Source organism: Trachurus trachurus (assembly GCF_905171665.1).
Source record: "Trachurus trachurus genome assembly, chromosome: 1".
NCBI classification, from domain to species: Eukaryota; Metazoa; Chordata; class Actinopteri; order Carangiformes; family Carangidae; genus Trachurus; species Trachurus trachurus.
Window position 1 is genome coordinate 6,391,548 of NC_139891.1, and position 25,560 is coordinate 6,417,107.

General features: G+C 41.8%; 1 protein-coding gene across 1 annotated transcript; it reads right to left on the minus strand.

The window, feature by feature from the left end:
• Positions 1–1,656: 1,656 nt before the first annotated feature.
• Positions 1,657–18,190, minus strand: rgl3a (ral guanine nucleotide dissociation stimulator-like 3a). Its single transcript, XM_083972517.1, has 17 exons — positions 18,023–18,190; positions 15,939–16,231; positions 12,432–12,476; positions 12,106–12,290; positions 10,786–10,970; positions 10,369–10,680; positions 10,164–10,267; positions 8,799–8,883; positions 7,222–7,272; positions 5,193–5,279; positions 5,066–5,098; positions 4,826–4,947; positions 4,639–4,734; positions 3,767–3,902; positions 3,373–3,648; positions 2,648–2,762; positions 1,657–2,134 (listed from the first exon to the last, which is right to left on the minus strand). Exons 1-17 carry the CDS (start codon positions 18,044–18,046, stop codon positions 1,962–1,964), a joined length of 2,322 nt encoding a protein of 773 aa, XP_083828643.1. The 5' UTR covers positions 18,047–18,190; the 3' UTR covers positions 1,657–1,961.
• Between the last annotated feature and the right edge of the window lie 7,370 nt (positions 18,191–25,560).

The following is a 25,560-nucleotide window of genomic DNA, read 5'->3' on the forward strand; positions in this document are numbered from 1 at the left end:
CCACCTAGTGGTCACAATACAAACACTACGCTTGTCCAGACAGTATCGGTGTAACTTGTCACACCCTTTCTGAGCTCATTTACGTTTATACTTATATTATAATAATACTTAGTAGTAGTTAATGTCAAATTTTAAGCTAAGAGTTAACTCTGTGTTGATACCAGCAGCGTTCCCCTGGGCTCAGGAAATGTATTCATCTAAAAAGCAACACAGCACAAAGGAACACATTCAAAAATTATGGCACAATGATGAATTGTAAATTAGCTTTATTAGTGGACATTTGATATAATAATTATAAACAACAAGTGCTTAGATTAAGCTTTAAAATGAAGAATCTGTTGAAATAAAATGAAAGATAACTCGGTTATCACCTGCATTGAGTCAACAACTTCTCTTACATTTTAAACATTATAAGGAAATAATTGGCAAGACAGTTGACTAAAGTCAACAGACAGACAGACAGACAGACAGACAGACAGACAGACAGTAGACTCCTTCATATATTGCAGCTGCCAGACCTCATTTCCAAACCTTTAACCTCAAAGCTCAGGGGCTTTAAAACTGAACTCAGCGATGTGAAACTCTGCACAAAACCAGCCGGGTCCTCACCAGTGTGTGTGCGCTGCTATTTATTCATTTAAAAAAACAGAGATGTGAATCACTATGTGTGCATGTTCCAGCAATGAGTTTTACTTTACTTTTTATTTTTCCTGTACCACCAACCAACACCGGCTTTGTGGAGGACTTCACATCACCGAGACCGTCATTTAAGTCACATTCATTAACTTACTGAGATACCTTGTTTCCACATACGCGAGCCTTCATTCAATTAAATCTCATTCACAGCGTGATCATGTACTTAAAGTCATCAGCAGCTTCACCTGAATCACAGCCTGTCCTGTCGACATATCGGTTCAGGAACGCACACAGTCCGGGCAAGACCGCTGGATTTAAACATTTCAAACATGCACACTTTTATGCTCGCACACAAAGTCTCCTTCATTTGAAAAGCTGCTTTCTCCCTCCAAGCAGACGCAGTCAGCAGCTGAGCCTCAGAGAACTCAAGTCAAACGCAAAACATTTTTATCATGCTACTTGCGCTCTAAAATCTGAATACTGAGATGCATTAAATAATTTAAGGTGATAAAATTACATTAAAACATTTCAACTGTCAACTAGAAGACGATTAAATATGTGAATATTTATTACTAATTCAGACAGTTAAAATCTCCACGGGTCCAAACGGATCCAGATCATTTCCGACGTCGTCATCTTATGGCGCGGATCCCGTCTTTAGTCACTCTGTCTGACCATTCATCGTGTTCTGTGTCAGCAGGAAACTCCTGTTAGTCATTCAGCCAAACGAGATGAAGGAGAAGTCCCACATCTGCTGCCTGCTGCACCCCAGTGTGTGTCCACGTTCACATCACGTTTCCCCGGAGCCTCATAAACACAGGACGCGTGTGTCAGACCAGCTGCTCCCTGATGTTTGTACTGGCTGCAGTGAAAGCTCAAGTTTTCTAACAGGGGCTGGATGGGGATTCATCACCAACAATGATCCGCAATGTAAAAAAATCCAAGCGTGTTTATGTCAGGAAGAAGGATCCTGGGTAAATGTGGTTCATTAATCCAAACATGGACGGAGAACAACTGGAGAATAGAAAAGTGGTTCTTCTTCTTAGTGTCTCTCTTCTGTATACTTGGACGTTTACCTCAAATTCCTCAAACACTATAGCATATTTTGCGGTGCGGCACCTCTCGGTGTTGCTCCCTGTGGTGATGGCTTCTAGCTGAGAACTCCTCCAGGTTCTGTTTCAGATGAAACTCAGCGGCTCATACCTGCTGCACAGCGACAACCCCGTGATGACGAGTGGATAAAAACAGCCACAAGTGTTGTTGTCTGGTGGTGGTTGTTGTGTCAGATGAGGGGCTCCTAACCCTTCAGTCATGGTGCAGGCTCATCACTTGGCGTGGCGGCTCTTGGATTGAGCTCCGGGGCTGGAGGAGGAGGAGGAGGAGGAGAAGGAGCCCAGGTGTTTCCCGTGGCTCCTCCAGTGCTGCCGCAGGACAAAGTCGTAGTTGGCGGTGGTGCACATGGCATAAAATACATTGGCTTTGTCGGGGATCAGGAGCTCTGAGGCAGAAAAAGACAATTTATTTTTCCTCAGCCCGTTTCTGTTTCGCTGCTGTATTTCTGAGGATTACATGCAGAGCTATTTTCAGAAATGTCTCCATTTTAAATCCATTTAGAGAGAATTATAGTATAATTGGAGGCAGTGAGTTGTTTTCCAGCTGAGAATTTAAACCCTAGTTGAAAACATAATGACTGATTTGGATGATAGTTTATTACACCACTTATTGTTATAGTTAAAGATGCCAAAACGTTCCTGCTTTTAAATCACATTTTGAAACATACATTTACAGTTGACATAGAAGTGATTTTTTTATTTTTATTATTGCTGCTTGACTGGCAGCTTTGTACAGAATCAGCTCCTACTTCTACTTGTCAATGGACTTGTTGTGTTATTTGATCATAAGTTAGAGGGAAAAAGAGAAACCTCTATAAAAGTCAGAGTCCTGCTCTATAAACAGCTCAGACCTTTACTCAGAGAAGATGAGACTGACACAGGCCTGAGGAGATATTCACCTTTTCCATTGTTGAGTTTCTGGCAGAGGCTGAAGTCGTGGCAGCTCACGTCCTCCATATTGTGCTTTTCTATGGCTCTCTGAACCACCTGAGGCGTGTGGTCCTGACTGGTCAGCTGGAGAGGGAACGTCACAGTCACGGTGTCAACAACAGTCTGTCATTTTATCTACACATTTTAACATCACTATTATAGTATTACATACTATACAAAATAAAAACACTGTGATTTGAAGTTAGTTAATTGTTTCAGGTGTTTATAAAGCAAAACGCCAGATTGGTTGTTGGTGAAAGCTTCTATCGCATTTATCATCCAACATCAACATTATCAGTTTTATCGGAAATTTGCATTGTTATGATTATTGATGTTAGAGCTGAACACTTGGAGTGAGTATCAGTATGAATTTTGAGTTACAAATCAACTGTTTAAAGCTTTGACAGAGGAAATAATTGATATTTTCAGCCTGATTGTGTTACTTTACCGACGCACTAAAGGATTTATTCATAAATCCTAGGCTAACAACAATAAATCAATTGTAGGATTTCTGATCAGGCATGAAAGCTGCTCAAAAGTAACCTCGGTTTAAACACTTTTGAATGACTGGTCATTGAGCAACACCGCTCCCCTCACACTCACTTCTGCTTTCCATTTTTAGAAAGTGTTAAACTAGATCAAAGGCCACAGACTGCCTGACCTCAAAACATGGTTACAAAACCAGCGTGCTCACCAGTATGCTCTTGTAGACATTTCCATTGCTGACAGACTCCACACTGACCCTGATGATACATGAGTCAGCGACCTGTTTGTTGTAGACGGGCAGCAAAGCCTGAGACGAGCAGCTGGAGGACGAGGACGAGGACGAGGACGACTCAGGACTCATCGGCAGAGACGAGGAGCTGAGGTCTGGGTGAGAGGAGCTGCAGGACGAGCTGGACAGACTTGGAGAGGAGGAGGAGGAGGAGGAGAAGTCCTCTGCTACGTTGTGAAGAGAGCCTGAGAGAGACTGGGCAGAAGACACAGGAGGATTTCTTATTATTTGGTTCCAGCTAATTGCTAAAAGGAACTTTGTCCTTGCTGCCCACCAACATTATGACATGACAGGAACCAGCTGGTGCTTATACCTTGAGTTTGAGTCTGAGGGGGGACGGCTGAGGGACGGAAAGGTCCTCCATGTCCGAGCTGCTGGAGCCTGACGACGACACACTGATCTGATCAGCGTGGGTCTTCCTTAGGGAGCTCTCACTGGCCGATCGCAACCTGCACGCACACAATTGAAGCAGAGCTTTTTCACAGAGCGGTAGCTGAAATCACTTTTTCTTAACTTGGAAGAAAAATACACTTTAGTTTTTAAGTAAAGGAAAATAGAGTTCAGGTTGTTTTCAGCATTGGGAGTTTTTGTTCATGACCTCGGCCATGTGTCACTGAGAAAAATGCAAATGATGTAATGTACAAAGCAGCTTATGTCCAAAATGAAAGGAAACTAGATTAAAGGTCCTACATATAAAATGAGATTTCAGTGTATTTTCGGATTATAAAACAGGTCTAAGTACTGTGCTCAGTCCACAGAGGAATGCACACAACCTGTAAACTGGGCCTTAAAACAGGCTGTCAGGACATCTGTAACTTTATGATGTCACAACGTTACAGTCACCGTTCTTTGCCATGACCCAAGTCCCGCCTACAGAGATCCACCACCCAAACTTGCAGGGGTGAATATCCCTGCAACAGGTCAGTGAGCAAATCTCTGGCTTTAATTGGCTGACTGACCTGTAGTTACGAGAGCTGCAGAGAGACACAAAAAAACACATTCCGACGGCTTCTGTCACTTAAAACCACAAATGTCATCTTGTGGTTGTCAATCCGTCAAAAAAAACAACAACAAAAAACACTTGAAAAGTATCAAATATGGAACCTTTAACTTCTTAAATAAACCCAAAGTGCTGTAAACTCTGACACATTTTACACAAGGCTGATCTCATGAATCCAGACTTACGAGGCAAGCTTCTTTGTGAGTAGACGACTGCTCCATGTGTTGGGAGAACTGGGACAGGGGTCAACTGGAGGCTCCAGCTCACGGGACAGCTCGTAGCTTCAGAGGACATAAAAAGCAGAGACTAAGACACTATGCAAACATTAATTGTCCTGATAGCGGATTGCTGCGGTGTCAGTGTGTGTCTCACCTCTCCTGGTCTGTGAGCAGCGTGTGCGTCTGCAGCCAGGCAGTGATACGAAGGCTCTCTGGGAATTTGTAGTGGGAGCAGGAATCCTGGAGTTGTCGAATCTGGGAAAGAATCTCAAACTCCTGAAACAGAGAGAAATAAAACAAGACGCAGGTCAATTCCTGAAACAGAAAGAATGACGGCGCACAAAATCTAAGTTGAGCATGTTAGTATGAGACACCACTAGGAGGCGACACCTACCCGCCTGCGTTTCTCAAAGTTGATGAGTCCGCCCTGAGAGAAAGGAAAAACATTACGGCATTATAAATCTGTTTACGGTAAGTACCACAAAAAGACAGTTGTGTTTGAGGATGTAATGCGTCCTCACCTCCACAGTGTCCGTCAGCGCCGTGTCCAGCATGGTGAGGACGGTCAGGTACGTGCCCAGGTACGGCACAACACCACTGCTGAAGCCCTGAAGGTACACAACAAGTGTTTACATTCAACATATTCTTAAATATAACATTTTAATTTAATACAGGTGCACACTTCTAATGTTATTGACTCTTGAGTCTGAGCAGGATATGGAGATAACTCAATGACAAAATATAACTGACACAGCTGACATCCAAATACCAAAACCAAATCTCTTGTCTTTTTTTCTCTCTTTTTCTTTTTCTTCCGTTTTTTGTTTTTCCTGTCTTTTAGTAATTTGACATCATTGGAGTATATGTATACATATATTTTTATTTTTTCGTTTTTCATTTTGTTTTTTGTTGACAGTGTTAGAGGAAATGTGTATCGCAATGCAGAGGGTTACATAGGAGTCTCTTTTTTTGTTTGCCTGCTGCTACCTTTTCACTTTGATACTGTAAACCTTTTTTTTTTTTTTACTCAGTTAGACATGCTGTGAATATTTTGTTTCAACAGTGATTGAGTAGTGGAGGGTATTCTGCAAGCATGATCTCTGTTTAATCTAGGCAAAAGGTTGTGTATTGTTGTCAGTTAAAGCAGAAGTAAGCGTTTTGGCTAACTTCCTGTCAGCCGATGGAGTTAGCAGTCCCCGCCCTCGTCCCTACGTCACCACATTCATGCGCATCCCTTGGCTGCACACACAGAGAGGACCGCCCCTTTATGCCGTTCTCTCTCCTCATTGGATAAAGGTTGTAGGATACAAGGAAAGTTTTCTCCTCGGGTTACAGCAGAGCGAGTGACTGACAGACCCGTGTTTCAGACCAAACACTCTATATAAGTGATTGCCGTCAGAAGATAGAACTATTTAAGACTTATATTAACACAAATATTCAGCTTACTTCTGCTTTAAAGGAGATATCAGTGAAATGTTTTTGTTAATATAAGTCCTAATTAGTCATATTTTCCGTCAGCAATCACTTACATAGAGTGTTTCGACCGGAACACGAGTCTCTCCGTCACTCTGCTCTGCTGTAACCCGAGGAGAAAACATTTCTTCTGGGATACAAGTGTTATCCAATGAGGAGAGAGAACGGCATGAAGGGCTGTGTGTGCAGCCAAGGGATGCGCGTGAATGTGGTGACGTAGCACGAGGACCAATTGATGCCTGACAAGGGCGGGGGCTGCTAACTCATGGTGCGTTCAAGGAAACTCGTACTTTGTGTTTTTCCTTCCTGTGAAGTCATACCAGTTCGATCTGGTACGAGTTCACGGGTCAGAAGTTACGAGTGGCCGTTATAGGGAACTTTCACAGACAACAGGATGGTAAAAACACGAGCTACGGGTTACCTGGAACGCTACCAAGTCGTAGTTGTGACTTGAAGCTGTAACTTACGGTTTCAAAAGCCTGCCTTGAACGCAGCATTAGCCGAAACGGCCGTGAAGCTGATATCTGCTTTAAGTATGAATATGGTTGGTCAAATAACTTTATTTGAACTACAAATTACAGGGCCAGCTGTATGAATGTTAACCCTGCTGTAAATGTTTGTTTACCCTTTTATGAAAAAACAATAAACACATGTTTAAAAAAAATATATATATATAACTGACACAGAAACATACACACAAGTGAAACCACACGAACGTCACTATGTAAACAGAGTGATCAGAGTGATTGTGGTGGGTGGGCTATAAAACTTTTACACAGACACAGCCCCACCCGGACTAAACAGTGCAAAACTCTGTACACGTCCTCTCCTACGCAAAGGAGAACCCAAACTGTCACATGAGCTCTACAAGTGCAAATCTTTTCTAGTAAATGAACAGACAGAAAAAGAAGAGGGAACTTGAAATCATGTGATTTTTGGGGAAGCAGAACTGATGATTGAGGCAGAAAGAAAAACACCTCTGCCTTTCATTTTCTCTGCCTTCACTTCATCCTGATGGTCAAACTGAGAAGTGTGGAGCAACAGGGTTATCTCCAAAATAAATGTCCATTTTCTTACCGTCTGTGATTTGGAGCCCGGGCTGGCACTGGCGTCCGACTGAGTCCCATCCTGCAGAAAACACATGACGGTCATGTCAGTTCTGATTGACTAAATAAGTGAAGGTCGATGTGTTGCAGGAGGCCGGGTGACGACTATGGATTCCAAGGAAATCCTGTCACAGTTACACCCTATCGTGTTATTTGCCATCAGGTGTGCACTGTGTGTGTACATGTGTGTGTGTGTATGTGGCTGCCTGTCCTCAGTGAAATTAATACCTCTTGATTAGCGCCACTGGTTCCATTTGTGGTTTTATTTGTGTTGGCTTACAAACGGCCTTTTCATTGTTGTATAGAAACCGGACTGCTGATAACAACAATGCCACTAATTACACATTCATATCAATGGTTTTTCACAGGGGACAAAGGAGACACATTAGAGAGCAGATTCAGAGATAAACACCAAAGAAAGCATGAGGCTGGGCCATGAGGAGCAAAACAAATCGGCTACCAATGAGAATCATGCTGACAGGTTGACGTGTGTGTGTGCAACCCTTAAAGGGACATTGTGTAGGAATTCCTCCCATCTAGCATTGTGGTTGTATATTGCAACAACTCAGTCGTATTTTTCATGCTGCATTCATGTGAAATTGGGCAGACGGCAGACGGACGACAGCCGCTGCACGTAGCGGCATAAACAAGCCTCTATGTAAACAAGTGGTCCGTCAGCACGAGGTAAAACAACACACGTGACAATATGTTGTCATGGCGATGTGGTATTGTTGACCTGACCCACGTTTTACGGGTTTTCTCTGGACTTCTGTGACTAAAATGACATCTGGTTTGTTACCGACGCCGTCTGCCCGACTGCAGGTGAATGCAGCATCAGTGTAACGCTCCATTCCTCCTCACTGCGTTACCGCGGTGACTTTTCACAGATGCCACCTCGACCTGAGCCGAGCTTACCCGCTCCATGTAGATATGAATGATATGAACGGCAAATTCAGAGCTGAAAGGAACACTTCACTTTGTTGATGGGGGGGATTACTGATTAATGAAAAACAGACTTTTGAACCAAATAATCGATTTTCGTGAAAAGACAACAGGAGAAGTTACACAATGTCCCTTTAATAATACATAACACGCCTGATGCTGCAATTACCAATTATATAATTACTGCTTATTGCATCACCTTTTAAATTAACTCAGCAACTTGTTTTGTCTTGTAAAAAGTCTAAAAGTCAGATGCATTCATAGCATTCATAGTAATTCTGTTGATCAATTAACTGCATGTTAAACTAGTTTTCACACCCCAGGGTCATGACAGTATGTAGAGTTTTAACAAGGCTGAGCCCCAGGAGCTCTACGAGGGACAATCAGGCAGCATTAAGTCAAACAAGGCTCCTGTGCAGCGCAGTGGGAAAGGAAGCCCTTCATTTAACAGCACTACATTTAATAATCCAACTCAATCATGACAACACCCTCCACCCATTCCTCTCGAAACAATTACAACACTAAAATAATAGCTGTGCAGGTATTTCCCTCAGTACACACTGTCCCACACGTGTACTCAACGTCAAACACACATGTATTATTTACCTCCACGAGGATTTCTCTGGTGATGAGCACGCAGTTATCATCAGGGAAGGTTTCGCACAGGTTGTCAAAGATGGCCATATTTTCCCTGAAATGGAAACAAATTGCATCTGTAAAGACAATATCCGAAATATCATCAACTTACTGTAAACCAGAGGTTTCAAACTCAATCACACAAGGGGCCAAAACTTAAAAACACAAAATATGTCACAGGCCAAACAAGTATCGACTAAAACTGACATTGTTTCAATCAGAGAAATGAATTTGAACAGCCAGCATATTGTCAATTTTCTCAATAAAAAATAAAATGAAGGGGCGGTGCGTGAAAAGCGGCCGCCCCATGTAGAGGCTACAGTCCTCACCGCAGGCGGCCCCAGTTCGAATCCCGCGTCGGGCAGCCCTTTCCTGCGTGTCATTCCCCCTCTCTCTGCCTCCCCCTTTCCTGTCTATCTCTACTGTGTGCTATCAAATAAAGGCAAAAAGCCAAAAAATATACTTGAAAAAAAAAATAAAAAAAAAATAAATGAAATAAGAATATAATAAATAAAAATTAAAATAACTTTTTCATTAACTGTGCCTTCAAGAATAAATCAGATATGAACAAGCTGGTGAAAACTGTATATAACACCAGAATTCATCTCAACGTAGATTGAGATTCGGTCTGGAACCACCCGTTCATTTTTTTGTATTTGAGGCTATGAATGTCTATCAAATGCTTCTGTACGCAGCTTATAGCCAATCATATCAATCATACCCGATGACGTATGTAGAGCGACAGAACGTTGCTCTTTTTACAAAATAAACCTGAGGTCTAAACTTCTTAACTCCCCTCTGCTATAACAGAACTAAATAGATTGCGTCGCTAAATGTGTGCTTCTGTTTAATGTGTATGGGTGGGTGATGTAATGTATGTATTTATGTATCTTGAGGTTGTGTGTTTTTGTACGGGGAGGTGAAAACAAGTTTCCTGTAAAGGACAAATAAAGCTGAATCTGAATCTGAAAACACCTTCTAATGCTGCATCGAAAGTAAAGTGTCTGCCGCCATGTTGGATCAACAAGTCACTTCGGTGTGTCGTCATCGTCTTGCTGCCCCCTCCCCTGTTCTGTGATTGGCTCTCTCATTGAGGTTGACTTGCAGAGTGAATAAAATCGCACGCAAGGCAGCATGGGTATACCCAGGCTAAAATTGTGATGGAAATTGCTCGCGGGCCACGTAAATTTGTAATTTGTATGTATTTGTATGACATGTGTGCTGTAAACCATTGATTTCATGTTTTATTCTCTCAGTCTCTTTCACTTTGTGCCTTCAAAAGGTAACTCAGGTCAACGTTTCTCTAAGTAGAGAGTGAGAGTCTTGTTGTCTGACCTGCTGACAGCAGCCCAGGTCTTCTTGAGGCGATACACGGCGTTGGACTGCAGGGCCGAGAGGATGGCCCTCAGAGAGGAGAAGTTCTTCAGCTGTCTGCACTCCTGAACAGACACAGGAAGGAAGGACAGTTGGTTTTGCTTTTTAAAACAAAAAAAAAATCATTTGTTTATGCCTGTGACCTGAAATCATTTGAAACCCTGACCTGGGCGATGGCGATCCACCTCTCGATGATGCGCGCTCGGTGGACGGGGCCGGTGCGAGGGCAGCGGGGTGAGCTCGGGGCGGTGGACGGGAACAGGAAGGTAGAGGAGGAGACGGGCGATGAGAGGGGAGAGGAAGTGGACGGGCCGGGCGAGGAAGGACAGAGCAGCGAGGTGATGACACGGTTGGTGACGGCGTTGAACTGGGAGATGGTGGCGCGGACGCTGGGCGCCAGGTTTCGGCTTTCTTTCTTGTCGCGCTGGGACCAGACGCAGCCCAGGCAGTGGAAGGGCACCACTCGGACAAACAGCTCCTGAGGGGACAGACGGCCGGGGACAAGGAGACACAATATTAACGCATGGAGCGGCGCGGTGACGTGGAAATGGAGCTTTATATATTTGATTTACGAAAAACCTACAGCATCCAGTCTGGTCAGCTGCTCTGCTACTTCTCCCACAGGACAGTCCATAAAGCTGAATCTGTCTTCCTCCTTAGTGGACGTCTCTCCTCCGTCCTCCTGATCGCTGGCCTGCTGCTGCTGCTGCTGCTGCTGCTGCTGCTGCGGTGATTCACGGCCGCGCTGTGACGCAGAGCGGCTGCAATCTGTCAAACACAACCCATCATAAATGACAACAAAACAGGCGGCTTACTGGACTCTCAGTAGAAAACATAGACAACTCTGCAATAATCATAAGTGACACATGATGCCTTTTTATCACGTGACTTGTTAAACACGATGAGTTTATTTTTTATTGAGGTCGTCAATTTCACTGATATTAATCATTGCTGTCAGCACACCGAGCACACCTGCACTGAGGGGGAACTGATGAGGGATTTTATATCATCTACACTTTAATTGTTCAGTCAGGAACAGCTGAGGTCACCGTAGCATGAGTAGTCGCTTTTCACAATGAATGATGTCATCTCTTTTCTTACCAACCTCTCCATTCATTTCGCAATGTGATGTGGTTTATTTTTTTGCTTCTTTTGCTACAATCTGGAGCTGTGAACTCAACTGACTGAATAAAAGAAGGGTTCATTTATAATGAAAGTGGAAGGGTAGGGTCGCTATAAACTGTTTTTGATATGTACCGTACTACTTTTGTTTTCGTTTTATTGTACTTGAACTTTGTGCATGTTCTTCATTGAGTCAGTATTCTGTCCTTGTATTGGTATTCTCTGGTTCTTCTATGTATTTCTCATGTGTCTTTTTTTACTGCCTGGAGACTACAGACGGAAATGAGCCGTGGCTATAATCTGGCATATATACATATTTACATGTGTACAATTTCCCCAATCTAAATAAATAAATAAAATTAAGCAGGGGTTGAGTGTAACCGATGGATTGTCTGCAAGCCATTTACCTTTAATATGAAACTCTAATCACATGATGTAATTAATAGCTCATGTATCTAGAGTAAACATGCACACACACCAGTGTGATAGAAACAAATAGTAGTTGCTTTTCACAATGAATGAAGTCTTTTTTTTTCCTACCAATGTGATGTATTTTTTGCTTTGAATGGAGCTGTGAACTGACTGAATAAAAGGAAGGTTCATTTATAATAGAAGCAGCGGTTGAGCGCGAGATGGATTGTCTGCAAACCGTTTACCTTTAATATGAAAATCAATGAGGCAAAGTGACTGAAACTCTAATCGGATTATGTAATTAATGTCTCATGTATCTAGAGTCAACATGCACAGACAGCAGTGTGATATAAACAAACACGTCTCTTACTGGATGTCCGTGTCCCTTCCTCCTGCAGACTCTTGAGCAGGGTCTCGGCAGTCTTAGCCAGGCGTCTGAAGCAGAGACGCTGTCGTAAGTGCACACACAGCAGTCTGAGGGCCTGGTGCTGGGGGGGCTCGTGGAAGTCCACGCTGTATTCCTCCAGCCACAGACGAATGACGGGGGGTAAGGGACTGAGGGGGGAGGAGAGGGGAGGCAGATTAACACCGGCCTGGACGGCAGTCTGCTTAGTGTCAGACCATGTTAAGCTTTGATTATACTACATTTGGCAAAACCAAACTAATCTATGTAAACAGAGGAGTCGCCACACTCACCTGCGAGGGCAGACGGTGTTGTCCAGGTTAGCGATTAAGTCCTCTCTGTGGAAAAGATAAACACAATGATCAGTCATTAAAGTGCCACATATCAGCGGTGGGACGGTGCGGCGACCTGGAGACACAGATCATCCTGTACAAACAACCTGCTCCCTCTGGGCCCGTTCATCCTGTGGAAGTGTCCTGCAACACCCGGGGACACGGTGGCCTTGGTGCAGGGCGTGGAGGACAAACAGACGACTGTTCCCCTCAGGAATGAATAACAACATCATTAAATATAACGCGGAGTAATTGAAGCAAAGTGCCATGCTGCCGTCCCAACTGTATCTGCATCAAACTGTGACAATAGCATCTATATTTAAATATGCATTCATAATGAGGCTGTTTGTGCTCAGTAAAAAGTAACAGGTCACAGGGAGCAAATGATTTAAAGGGATAGTTCACCCCAAAGTGATATTTCACTCATTATCTACTCACCCTCATGTGGACTAAGGGCTGGGAGAAGTTTCAGAGTCCTCCGTGGCTTCTCTGAGTTACAGGGGGTCTCGGCGTAGCAGTGCATGTCCATATAACGGTTGCAAATGGATACCAACTGTCTTCGTAACAAAAAGACACACCAAAAAACATCCAAATACCTCCATGCTGCTCGTATGTAATGTCCGTCTTGTATTGAAGCCCCGAAATGCGAAATTGTCCCGAAAAAAATTAAATAAGTCTATATTTCAAGCTTGTTTTGTAGCGGAAGCTTCTCGAAGCTCCTCTTCCCGGTTCGTCAAATTTGGACGAAGAGGGACAAGACGGACATTACATACGAGTACTATGGAGGTATTTGTATGTTTTTCGGTGTGTCTTTTTGTTACGAAGACAGTTGGTATCCATTTGCAACCGTTATATGGACATGCACTGCTACGCCGAGACCCCCTGTAACTCAGAGAAGGCACGGAGGACTCTGAAACTTCTCCCAGCCCTTAGTCGACATGAGGGTGAGTAGATAATGAGTGAAACTTCAATTTTGGGTGAACTATCCCTTTAATGTGACTTTTACAGTTTATAAAATAACAATCACCATCATCAACATCATGACCTGTCACGCTATAGTACAGGTGGTTGAGAACTTAATGGCAGCAACAAAACATCCTGTACAGAATCCTGTGAGGCGAAAACACACTTCCCATGTTGTGCTGTGGCCGGCCTCACATCAGGCTCACAGGAAACCTGTTGCCACCAGCACCTCAGATATGAGGGTGACTGTTTGACAAATAACACAGCAAACCTACAGCGCTAATGGCCACTTCTCAAACAGGCGGCACTTTGCAGCACGTTAAACAAAGGTGAGCTTTGAAGCACTGATAAGGAGCTGATAGAGGTAGAGAAGTTAAACTCATCCACTAATTTCTATCAACGGTCTCCTTTACAACCACTAACGACCGAGGAGTTTATTCGTGACACTTATTAGATGCGGATAAACATTTATCAGGTCAAATCCCTACGCTTCATCTAAGTGAAGAAGTTCCTGTGTTGGGTGTGGAAGGCGTAGTCATGACGACTCTGGAGAGGAACAAAGCTCCCGGGTGCTTTGTTTGACTCATGACGATAATACCTGTCATAGAAACTTACCCTGGGTCAACAGAGATGCTGTTACGTTGTTGTTGCCCTGTTTCCAGATAGTGTTTGTGTCACACTCTATTTACATTTGTATAAGAGCAAACACTAGAACAACAAATCAGTCAAGTAACAAATCAATGTCCAATACCAACGCCCTCAAATCTGTGTTTTGTTTCTCATAAGGAGACGTGTCACATGTCCAACAACTCTGGCTTTTTCATATAGTAAATTCACTGCTGTAAGTTATTTCAGTCATATTCTAAACACTACTGTTTTATGAACTTGTTTTTTTGTTATGAATCTTTGGGAGACTTTACAATCACAAAATATAACCGGTTGCACTGCATGTGAGAATACAAAAACAAAATCCAGTCATTTTGGAAAGACATAGCCTACATAATGTCACGACACGTATCGCTAATATGGTGGTTCCACTTGAGGCCAAGCTCTGTTTATTATGTATCTATCCTAACCACTTTGCACCAGGCCGCAACACTGCACCCATGATTGATCCATCCATCCCTGCTTCAGGCTAGGAGAGTAATTACACTGAGGGGGAAAAGTATGGACGGCCCTACACCTGAAATGTCATGCTTCACTGCAAAAACTCAAAATCTTTCCAAGATATTTGTTTCATTTCTAGTCAAAACTAATCTCTTTCCACTTAACCTAAAAATTAACTTTTTATAATGTATTTTTCACTTGTTTCAAACTAATTTTCACTTGAAATAAGTAGAAAAATCAGCCGGTTAAAGGTTTTTGTGCCTGAAATAAGGAAGAGAAACTTGCTCCACCATCAGATTTTTCTACTTATTTCAAGTGGGAAAATATGTTTGAAAAAGTAAAAAGTGTCTAAAAACAAGCTACTTTTTAATGTGATGAGTCTTATTTTAAGTATAATGAGATTTGTTTTTACTAGAAATTACATTTTGACTAGAAATAAGACAAATATTCTTGAGGTTTTGCAGTGTTGGCACTGGAGAAATTAACTTAAGTCGCCAAAGGGAAGCTACACAAGTTCAGAGAAATATGGGACACCAATGTCAAAAACAACAAATATATTGTTAAAAAAAAATGTAACCTGCTTGCCATGTTAATAAGTTACATTGGAAGATCTAGGATATGAATATGAAACTGTGGCCAGCAGCTGTTGAAGTTATCTTGGCATAAAGACTGGAAACAAACAGAAGTGGTCAGCTGGCTCTGCCCAAAGCTTATAAAACCCCCCATAAAACATGGTGGAAGTACAGTCGAGTTTGTCACATTTAGACAGCTGGTCTACGCTTTTCCCCAGTGCCAGTCTTCGTGCTGAGATAAGCTGACAGCTGCATTCGAAAACAACAGTGTTATAATCTTCTTATATAACTCTCAATAAGTAGCCAAATAAGCATCTTTCCTAAAATGCTTTAAAGGGATAGTAGCATTTTTTAAAAGTGGGGTTGTATGATCTACAAATAGCCCCTAAAGTACTTTAATTGCAGTAGAAGACTCTCTGCACTCCTCCCGTTAGCAACGCCAGCCCATAGCCCTGCCCAGAGATTTAGCCTACAACATACAGTGTCGTGAACAGACCCAAAGAAACGGCCTATTTTCGTGGCCTAAAAGAGGTTTTACCTGAAAAAAAATACACAGTTCCATTGTTCGCTATAATACAATTTTTTCCAGTCTTCTACTGCAATTAAAGTACTTAGGGGCTACTTGTACATCATACAACCCCACTTTTAAAAAAATGCTACTATCGCTTTAAACACAGGGTCTCCATCAGCAGAGAACTGTGCAGATCCCTCTCAGTGGAACACCAATAATGAGCCAACATGTGGGCTTCCAGACCGGCCGGCTGGGCCCTCATGGGTTTTGTTAGCATACGTGTCAGTTCAACAGTGTCTGTGGAGGGTTTCTCACCTCTGAAACAGCAGCTCGATGAGGGTGCTGGTGGAGGTGAAGGCCCTGTAGGTGGAGAGGAAGATCCGGGTGAAGTCGGCGTCCTGCTGCTCCCGGTCCAGCAGGTGGGTGACCAGCCGCTCCAGGGTGGCGGCCTTCAGCCTGCGCACCTTCACCGTGTGGTACTGGGCGAAGCCGAGCGCCGTGGGGAGCTCCGCCGCCGCGTCCGAACCGGGCAGGACGGGCTCCCTGCGCAGCGTGATGCCGAACACGGCCCCGTCCTCCTCCTCCTCCCCCCACTCCTGCACCGGGTCCTGCCGGGGGGAGAAAGCAAGGTCATCAAGATATGGCATAGAGAAATTCAAACACATGATACGGTCTATTGTGCTCATTTCTTTAGGACGGTGTACATAATACAGGCCACAGTATACACATATATGAGAGGTTGGTTTAGTGTCTGATAAAACTAGACAGAAACACAATGATTCACTGGACTTTATAGAAGATATTAGAAACAGTGCACATTTTAATAATATTATGTCTACATGTGCAAATATGTGCATTGCAAAAACAAGACTACATTAAATAGCCTCAGCTTGTTTCAGAATTTGCCATAGAAGTAAAAAAAAAAAAAAAAAAAGAAGTCACAGTCGGGGAGCTCCTTGGACCCAGGCTGTTTAACTGAATGACTGTGACAATCCGACATATCTGCAACAAATACCTCATGACAAATGTGATAAACCTTCAAACTCAGTAATGTCATTAAAAAGGTCAAACTCAACGTCAATTAAGCTCATTCTTGAGATTCTGGCTGTGACCCAGCCTTGAACTCTGACGCAGACGGACACCTGATGACTAGTTGGCAGAAAGACCTTCACTGCCTGAGTGTGTTTACGTCCAGGAACACAGGGAGAATTTATTCAGCCGTGACATACTTTTTTAAAATTCAATTCTAACTTGACACCTTTTTTTCTTTTTCTTTCTTGGCTCTGAACTGATCTTGAAGTGGAAAAGAGAAGCCAAGTAAGTATAAATGTTGATAACCTGAATATTTTTTAATTGATATATGACAGTTGTGGCATGTTGATATTTACACTTACCATTTTTTCATATTCATTCTATTGACAAAGAATAGCATCATAATATCGCCCTGTATGCTTACCCATTATTGATCTTGTATGCTGGCACCTATCTGCTTTGTCATCTAATGTGTTTAATGTGCTGTTTTCTTGTCTGTAACAACATCTATTGCACGTTTGTCCGTCCTGGGTGAGGGATCCCTCCTCTGTTGCTCACCCTGATGTTTCCCCCTTTTTCCCTGTTAAAAGGGTTTTCTATGGAGTTTTCCCTCAGTGGATGTTGTTGTGATGCCATGTAAAGCCCTTTGAGACAAACTGTTTGTAAAAATGGGCTATACAAATAAAATTGCCTTGCCCTTTTCTTTCTTGTCACACCATTTAACCACTATGTTTATGTGTTAATATTACTGTACTATGTCATCTTACATTAGTTTCACACAATTCCACCAATAAAAATAAGTTAAACACACTCCATTTAACCCTGGGGTTGTATACAAACACAACAATAATGTTCAAGTAAGTCTCTACTAAAACACTGATTTTCCTCCAACACCACATGAGTGATGATGGTGCCAGTAAGAAATGTCCTGTTATAGTGCCCTATAGTGACTGTGTCATTCAGATTAAAACATACAAAGACAATTACAGTATAAATCATTTAGATAAAGAACAACAACAAACAACAATAATAGGTGTGACCTGTCCTGATAAGGTGTGTGCCTAATGACAGATAAAGTTAAAAGGAAAGATGCTGTCAAAGTGAAGCCTGATGCTGATTGTCAACAAGCACCTCAGTTAATAACACTGTTATTTAGAGCTCATCTGACAAAAGCAGCACCCAAAAAGCACCTGATATCACATGACACAGAATGTGAACCAAGTCAGAGCAGCTGCTGGATCAGACATCCTCCACTGAATGCAAACATTTATCCATGTGTTTGTCTCGGTGAGCACAGAGAAGCGATTAGGCTCCACCACTCATGCAAACTTATAAAAAAATGCGAGGTTTTACGTCATTGAACCTACCATCGATAAGTGCCATTTTCCCATGTTATGTCGACTGAATAAATTAATCCCAAACTCCTGCTGCTGCGGTGCTCACGGGCTCAGCTCCGTCCTCCCACAGCTCACTTCACTCACACGCTTCATTTTTTCCAGACACGACTAAGTATGAGACAGAGTTACGGTTCTGTCCTGCCGCTGGAGTCACGCTCGAGCAAGTGGACAGACCAGTTTAAGAGCGGAGCGTGTTTCACTGGGCGGAGCTAATAAGTCAGGTGTGGGCGGGGCTAATATAGTGGACCAATGAATGAATATTACAGAGAAAAATGTTATGCAGATTTTAAAGCGAGACACTACAGGCAAAAACACTGTTTTTTCATGCACTTATAAATTTTGAGATTTTGGGTTATTTTTCTTCCTGAACATGTCTTCTTTCAGAAAAGTGAAAAGAAATGGTAGAACATCCACATTAAGGTGGTTATTTTACTTCATTTTGTCTCTTTCGTCAGTAGATTTCTCCTAAATTCACCAAAAGTTAACAGCTACTGTGACAGACTGAGCTGTGCCTGTTGTCTGACCCATGTCATGTCAAATCTCCACTTCAGCAGCACTTACAGACACCAAACCTTCCAGTTTTATTCCTGTCTATATTCTGAAGGTTTTTACAAAGGGGATTGTTGATATATCATTCAGAGCCTGATTTATACAACATTTTATTCCTTAAAAACATGGCAAAATTTGATTTTTTAGGGCTGGTGACAGTATTTTCTCATTTACACAGTGATAAAAAGAGATATCCAAAATCCCCTCTGTAAAAACTTTTGACTCTAATATGTCTACAAAATAAAACAAGAATTTTGAAAGGGGCTTTATCTATTTTTCAGATTTCGGTTCAGGAAATGTATGCAAATTAGCGCATACTTCATCAGATATTGCCTCATTTATATATTTAAACATAACACTTGACAAAACTTGTAATAAAAAAAATATTTGTCTTAATGTAAGTGATAAACTTGGGAAGTTTCATGGTCATATCTGTTATTCAAATTTTTTACCCTATTCACCTGTAGCGTCTCTCCTTAAACATGAATATATTATCCTATAGAAAGTAACAAACATTATATAAAGAAAGTATTAATAATATTGGGTTGCCTGAAAAAAACCCATTAAAAAAAGTTATCTTACCATTTTAATGTGCTATTTGAATAGTCACAGCAGCCATTTATAGTACACGTGCTGGCAGTAGTATACTGTACGTATGATATGGGGTCACATTATGGGCTTATTCAAACCAGTTAAAACTATTTAACATGGTAAAAAAAACACTCAGTCACTAAAAGATAAGTAATTTATTTACTTATTACTTAGTACAGTGGTCAAAGTCAATCCCTGCACACTGGAAATAACTGAGGCTGCAATAAGAATTGTTGTAAATATTCTCACAATGTCTTGCAAAAGTCTTAAGAAACTGTGACTGACAATAATAAATGACACACAATGACCATAAGGAGACTATGAGGTTCTATCACGGTGTCACTTCTGTGGGCCTGGAAAGCCATTATTCCCAGTTAGAGACGACGTCTGTGGGCTCTGCTGTCAGCTCCACTCTGTCTCAGTACATGGCCGCTATTTTATAGTCAGACCTTGAAACCTTATTCTGATGCTTGACAGTCTACTCTAGTGTATACCTCATGTGTTTTTATTATTGTCCATTTCGTGGGGCATTAACATCCATGTAGGCGGCAGGGTGGTTCAGTGGTTATTACCACTGGTGCCTCACAAAAAAAAGTTTCCAGTATCAAACCTAGTGGCTGTGAGGAGTTTTCATGTTCTCCTTATGGCTGTGTGGGCTTGTCCTGGGACCAGCTTCCTGCCACAGTCCAAACATGTGTAGGTTACTTTCACTGGTTAAGTGTTGACTCTAAACTGCCCATAGGTGTGAATGTGAGTATGAATGGTTGTGTGTTTCCCCTGCAATAGTCTTCTGACCTGCCAACCTGTGTACCCCACCTCGCCTGTCAGCTGATTATGGATGAATTACCATTGTGTGTGATAGCAAATTATGTTGTTAATTCATTTAAAAAATTTGAGTCAAATCACCAAACCCTTGACACCACTACAGTCACACATATCCCAGCTTTACGTTCATTTCATGACTATTTATTATCACTGTGGGCGTACTGTATTCTTATTGCAAAAACTCTAAATCTTTCCAAGAATATTTGTCTTATTTCTCAAAATGTCTAATTTCAAAACTAAACTCTTTTCACTTAAAATAAGACTCATCACCTAAAAATGAACTTGTTTTTAGATCATTTTCATTTGTTTCAAACAAATTTTCACTTGAAATATGTAGAAAAATCTGCCAGTGATCCACTATCAGAGTTTTCTACTTATTTCAAGTGAAAATATACTTGAAAGAAGTAAAAAAGTGTCTAAAAACAAGCTACTTTTTATGTGATAAGTCTTATTTTAAGTATAATGAGATTTGTTTTGACTAGAAATTACATTTTGACTAGAAATAAGACAAATATTCTTGGTAAGATTTTGAGTTTTTGCAGTACATGACAGAGACAATGTTGTAACACCTGATCAAGAACAACTTTGTTTAAAACAACTCCAAGTTCTATCAGGAAGGGTTATTTTCAGCTTCACAAATATCACCACAGATTATTTTACAGGAAGAGATCAAATGCAGTATTCTCAGGAAGATATTTCTGTCAACTAAGCCACCAACAACAGTGCACACAGAGCGTCTAAGTCTAAAAGAATCCAGTCGGGACAGTTTTACTAAATAGCTTAGAGCTTACATCTCTGCCCATGATGACAGGGGTGGAGGACATACCACATGAAACAGGTCTGGTGTGATTCTAAAGTGACGTCAACTCTGTGGCTTTAAGGAAGCATGAATCCTGAAAACGGTGGAGATGAAAATCTTTTGGTGGAACCGAAAACACCACACATTCAACATTAAATTGACTACAAGGGAAAAGAAAAGTTAGCAAAACTGACAAGCAAGCAAGATGAGATGTTATCAAATTAGGCCATCCGCCGCCTTTGTAGCTCAGGGAGAAGAATGAGCTTTTTGTTTCTCTAATGAGTTTCTTTCTCTCTGAACTGAAAATCAACCCTTCATCTCCCCCTGTTTGTCCACACCACCCAGTCCCTCCACACAGTCTGGACAAAAGAGCAGAGAAACAGACCCTCAATTAGTACTGATTAGACACATGAATGGGTGATGAGGTGGCAGGTCGGCCGGCAATGAGCCAAAGCACCATGATGCTGAAATATACTGGTTCCAGTTATTTCCTCAAAAACCTCACTTGGCTTTTTGTCTAAAACGTGCGGTAGAGCCACAGGAACAGGATCTGTCTACTGTAGATGTTGATCTGTGTCACAGAGCAGCTTCTGCCGTCCATGACGCCGTGTGAAAAAATGTTTACCTGAATGGAAAACGATGGTGGAAGTTCCCAGAGAGAAACCAAGAGCAAACAACGGCTGAATATATGACAGCTGTTCCGTCACAGACACGGATACAGTGTGTTTTATAATACACGAGCTGGTAAATCAACCCTGATCATGCTTTACGTGTAAATGACACTGAATCTAATAGGTGACATCGTGTCAGTAAAATTAAAATGATTAATTGAATAACATAAAAAGTAAGATAATCAACCATTTGAAAAAAACATAACCACTGTACTGAAAAGTAAATGGGACATTTAAGGGCATAGTGTTTTGGCTGTCTGTTAGACTCTAACACAAGTGTCTATTAGGCAACAATGAGTTCATTAATTAATTGACGATCAACAGAACATTCATCAGTGGTAAAATCCATTGGGTTTTGGATTGTTTGCCCATGTCAACATGTCAAGTCAATACTTCCTGAAGTATTATGGACTGATACCTGAGAGATGAAATCTGTAGATCAATAATTGATTAAAACTATTTGCTTATAGCCGCCCTAGAGGTCAGTGATTGATCACACGAAGAACACCTCACCTTAACGTGAGTGTTCGTATACTGTTAATGTTTCCATATCTCTGTGAAGACTTCTGAAGATCAGTTTGTCCAAAGACCAAAAAAGATGAGTGTGTGGATGCTTCGACCTCTGTGTCTTATATTTCAACAACCTGTAAGCCATTTCAGAACGGGTTTTAACTCTCTCACCTTGCACTGTGCATCGGTGTCCAACATCTGGAAGCTCCTCAGCCACACTCCGGGCTCCGTGTCCATGTGGACGTCCACGCACTGAGTGGGCCTGAGCCACAGCAGCCTCTTCATCCGGCCCATCCTGCTGCAGAGGCCTCGGGACTCCCCTCCGCCTCCGCCGCCGCCTCCACACGCTGCCAGAATGGTCCTCATCTCCCGCTCCGTGTCACGCTACAGATCCCACGCACCTCGTCAGATCTCTCCCACACCTGCTGCCTCATCTGTGTCGGGGAGGAGAGCGTGAGTACAGTCAGCCACCGGCTCCTCGCACTATCATTCCAAACAACACGTACTGTATGTATGTAGGCCTATGTAACGCCACGTAACACTGAGTGTGTGTGTCCTGCCCTGGTTTTGCTGTGGGTGTTAAAACAACACCACATAACCCAGTGTCTTCATGAAACAAAGACAAGCTCTAAAACAAAAACTGGGTCAATGGTGGCTGAATGTAAGTATACAAATCACAATTAAAGCAGCACAGATAACGTGAATCATTTAAACTCACCTAATTCCCTTCACAAATAAAAGGGCCTTGTAAAACGTGTAAAGTACAGAGAAAAGCTACAATCTATAAACTATAAACTCCCACTTTGTCTTGATGAAGTGAGAAATTGAAATTTAACTTAAAGCACTTAGCCGGAAAGGAGCATAAACAACAGTGTGGTTGCTTTTAATGAAATGGCAGTACTGGCATTGGCAGTAGCTACATACTGTATGCTCTAAAGTGGTATTAAATAAAATACCTTTCTGGTCAATGCTGCATATAACCATAAAATAGCAGCAGTATAAAAAGCAGTGTGATACCCACTACAACAAATTACACCACTGCTTCTCAAAGCTCAACCAGTCTTAATAACCGAACACCAAGTCTTCTTTTATATCAACCACAAGAAAAATATGGATAGCTACTTTAAATACAGTTAAAACATATGAGGGTAAAGAAAAAAAATCACTTAACTGTACTTGTGGCTCTCCTGGATCAGCATCATGAGTCCTAACGTCCTTGGAGCATGTTCAGATCTGTAGCCTGTGTGTGTGTGTCTTCAGCCGGACTGATCATGCAGAGACACAGTGTGAAACTTGGACGAAGACTCCGGCATTTATCACCGAGGGCGGATTGTTCTTTGCGTTTGTGGGTGGAGGATGCTCTGCGCATGTTTGTTGGAATGGCCTCCTCCGTGTTTGGCTGTGCACTGCTCTGAGAAAGATAATTATCTGCAATTATGCCCTAGTCTCTAACTCCCCATTAGAATAAGACACAAACCCTCTGGCTTCTGTCACTTTGGCTACTGATAGAAACAGTAAAAGACGGGCTATGTACACGAAATTCACAATAATCCATTCGCTTTTTTACTAATGAACTCGACCGTCTGATGGCATCTGTCGATTAGATATTAATTGTGTCTTACCTGAGTGGGCGACGGGTTACTCAGAGCAGATGGACGTCTAAAGCCATGATAGAGTCACGACTGAAAAACTTGACATGTTAGATTGAGAGGAGATGTTGAAGAAACGCTGTCCCGCGATTCAAAACGTGTACCAGGAAGCGCAGCGGGGACTCCCCTCTCTGATTGGTCAATATGCGCTGATGTATTGATTGACTGCCGTAGCCATCGGGATTTGTTTTGCACGGCAAATTACATATAGACCAATGTAAACAGTCCAAAGTCTCACCCAACTTCACGAGTTTTTTTTATTTTTATTTAAGGATATTAAAACCTTAATAGTGGGGCAGATAAGCAATATAATTGTGCGTTTTAATGACTAAAGCATGAAACTTTCAGCATTTCATCTACATACCCCAAGGTTTAATTTCAGACGTGGAACCACTTTGGTGGCTGACCTTTAGGGGTCTTTAGGGGTCTCTTTCCACATTATTCCATTATTCTCCATTGGAAACCTATGGAAATCTGGGAAGTAAATCATTACCAATACATTTCTTCACCATTGTGTTTAGGAAGGTGTGTAATATCATGTAATAAAATGTTGACATTCAACTCCAGTGGGAAACCCCCTAAAAAACTACTCAAAGTTGGGGTACCCGTGCAGATTTTGCGAAAATTCCGAAATGTTAAATTTGGCCTAAAGTAACTTGTGAGGGGTCAAACTAGGGGTTTTTCATGATTCTGAGTTGATCACAAACATTAGTTTTACACCCAAAACACTCCATGGTGGAAAAAAACAGCCACACCCACTTTTCCTGCTCATCGGAACCCCCCCCACCACCAATAGAATGTATTGCAGAGAAGCCATTCCTTAGCATGGCAGAGGCTGTGTCACATATTACTACTAAATACTCAATAATATAACTTATATTCTAGCCTTTTTTCTTGTAGGACATTATACAGACCCTCCAGGATTTTGTGATGTCATGATTGCAACTATTAATGCAAATTCATTTATGAATTCTTTGGCCTTGCCACTGCAACTTTTCTGCAAATTTACTGTCATAGACCGCTGTGGTCACAATGTTTCCATTACATGTTTTTTTGCGTGTCTATGTTTTTATTACTAGTTATTGTTTTCATATAACATTAAGTTTTATGCGGATCGGGAGCGAGAGAGAAGGAAAGACATCAGGTGCACACCAGATTTCACATCCCAGTAAAAACTGAAACATACACACTATTGGGTAGCCTACATGTAAATTAAAAGGTTGCTTTCTTATTTATTTTTTTATTTTTTAAATAAATTTAGCGACATCACAAAATCCTGGAGGGTCTGTATAATGTCCTACAAGAAAAAAGGCTAGAATATAAGTTATATTATTGAGTATTTAGTAGTAATATGTGACACAGCCTCTGCCATGCTAAGGAATGGCTTCTCTGTAATACATTCTATTGGTGGTGGGGGGGGGGGGGGGGGGGGGTTCCGATGAGCAGGAAAAGTGGGTGTGGCTGTTTTTTTCCACCATGGAGTGTTTTGGGTGTAAAACTAATGTTTGTGATCAACTCAGAATCATGAAAAACCCCTAGTTTGACCCCTCACAAGTTACTTTAGGCCAAATTTAACATTTCGGAATTTTCGCAAAATCTGCACGGGTACCCCAACTTTGAGTAGTTTTTTAGGGGGTTTCCCACTGGAGTTGAATGTCAACATTTTATTACATGATATTACACACCTTCCTAAACACAATGGTGAAGAAATGTATTGGTAATGATTTACTTCTCAGATTTCCATAGGTTTCCAATGGAGAATAATGGAATAATGTGGAAAGAGACCCCTAAAGACCCCTAAAGGTCAGCCACCAAAGTGGTTCCACGTCTGAAATTAAACCTTGGGGTATGTAGATGAAATGCTGAAAGTTTCATGCTTTAGTCATTAAAACGCACAATTCCTTCCATATATGA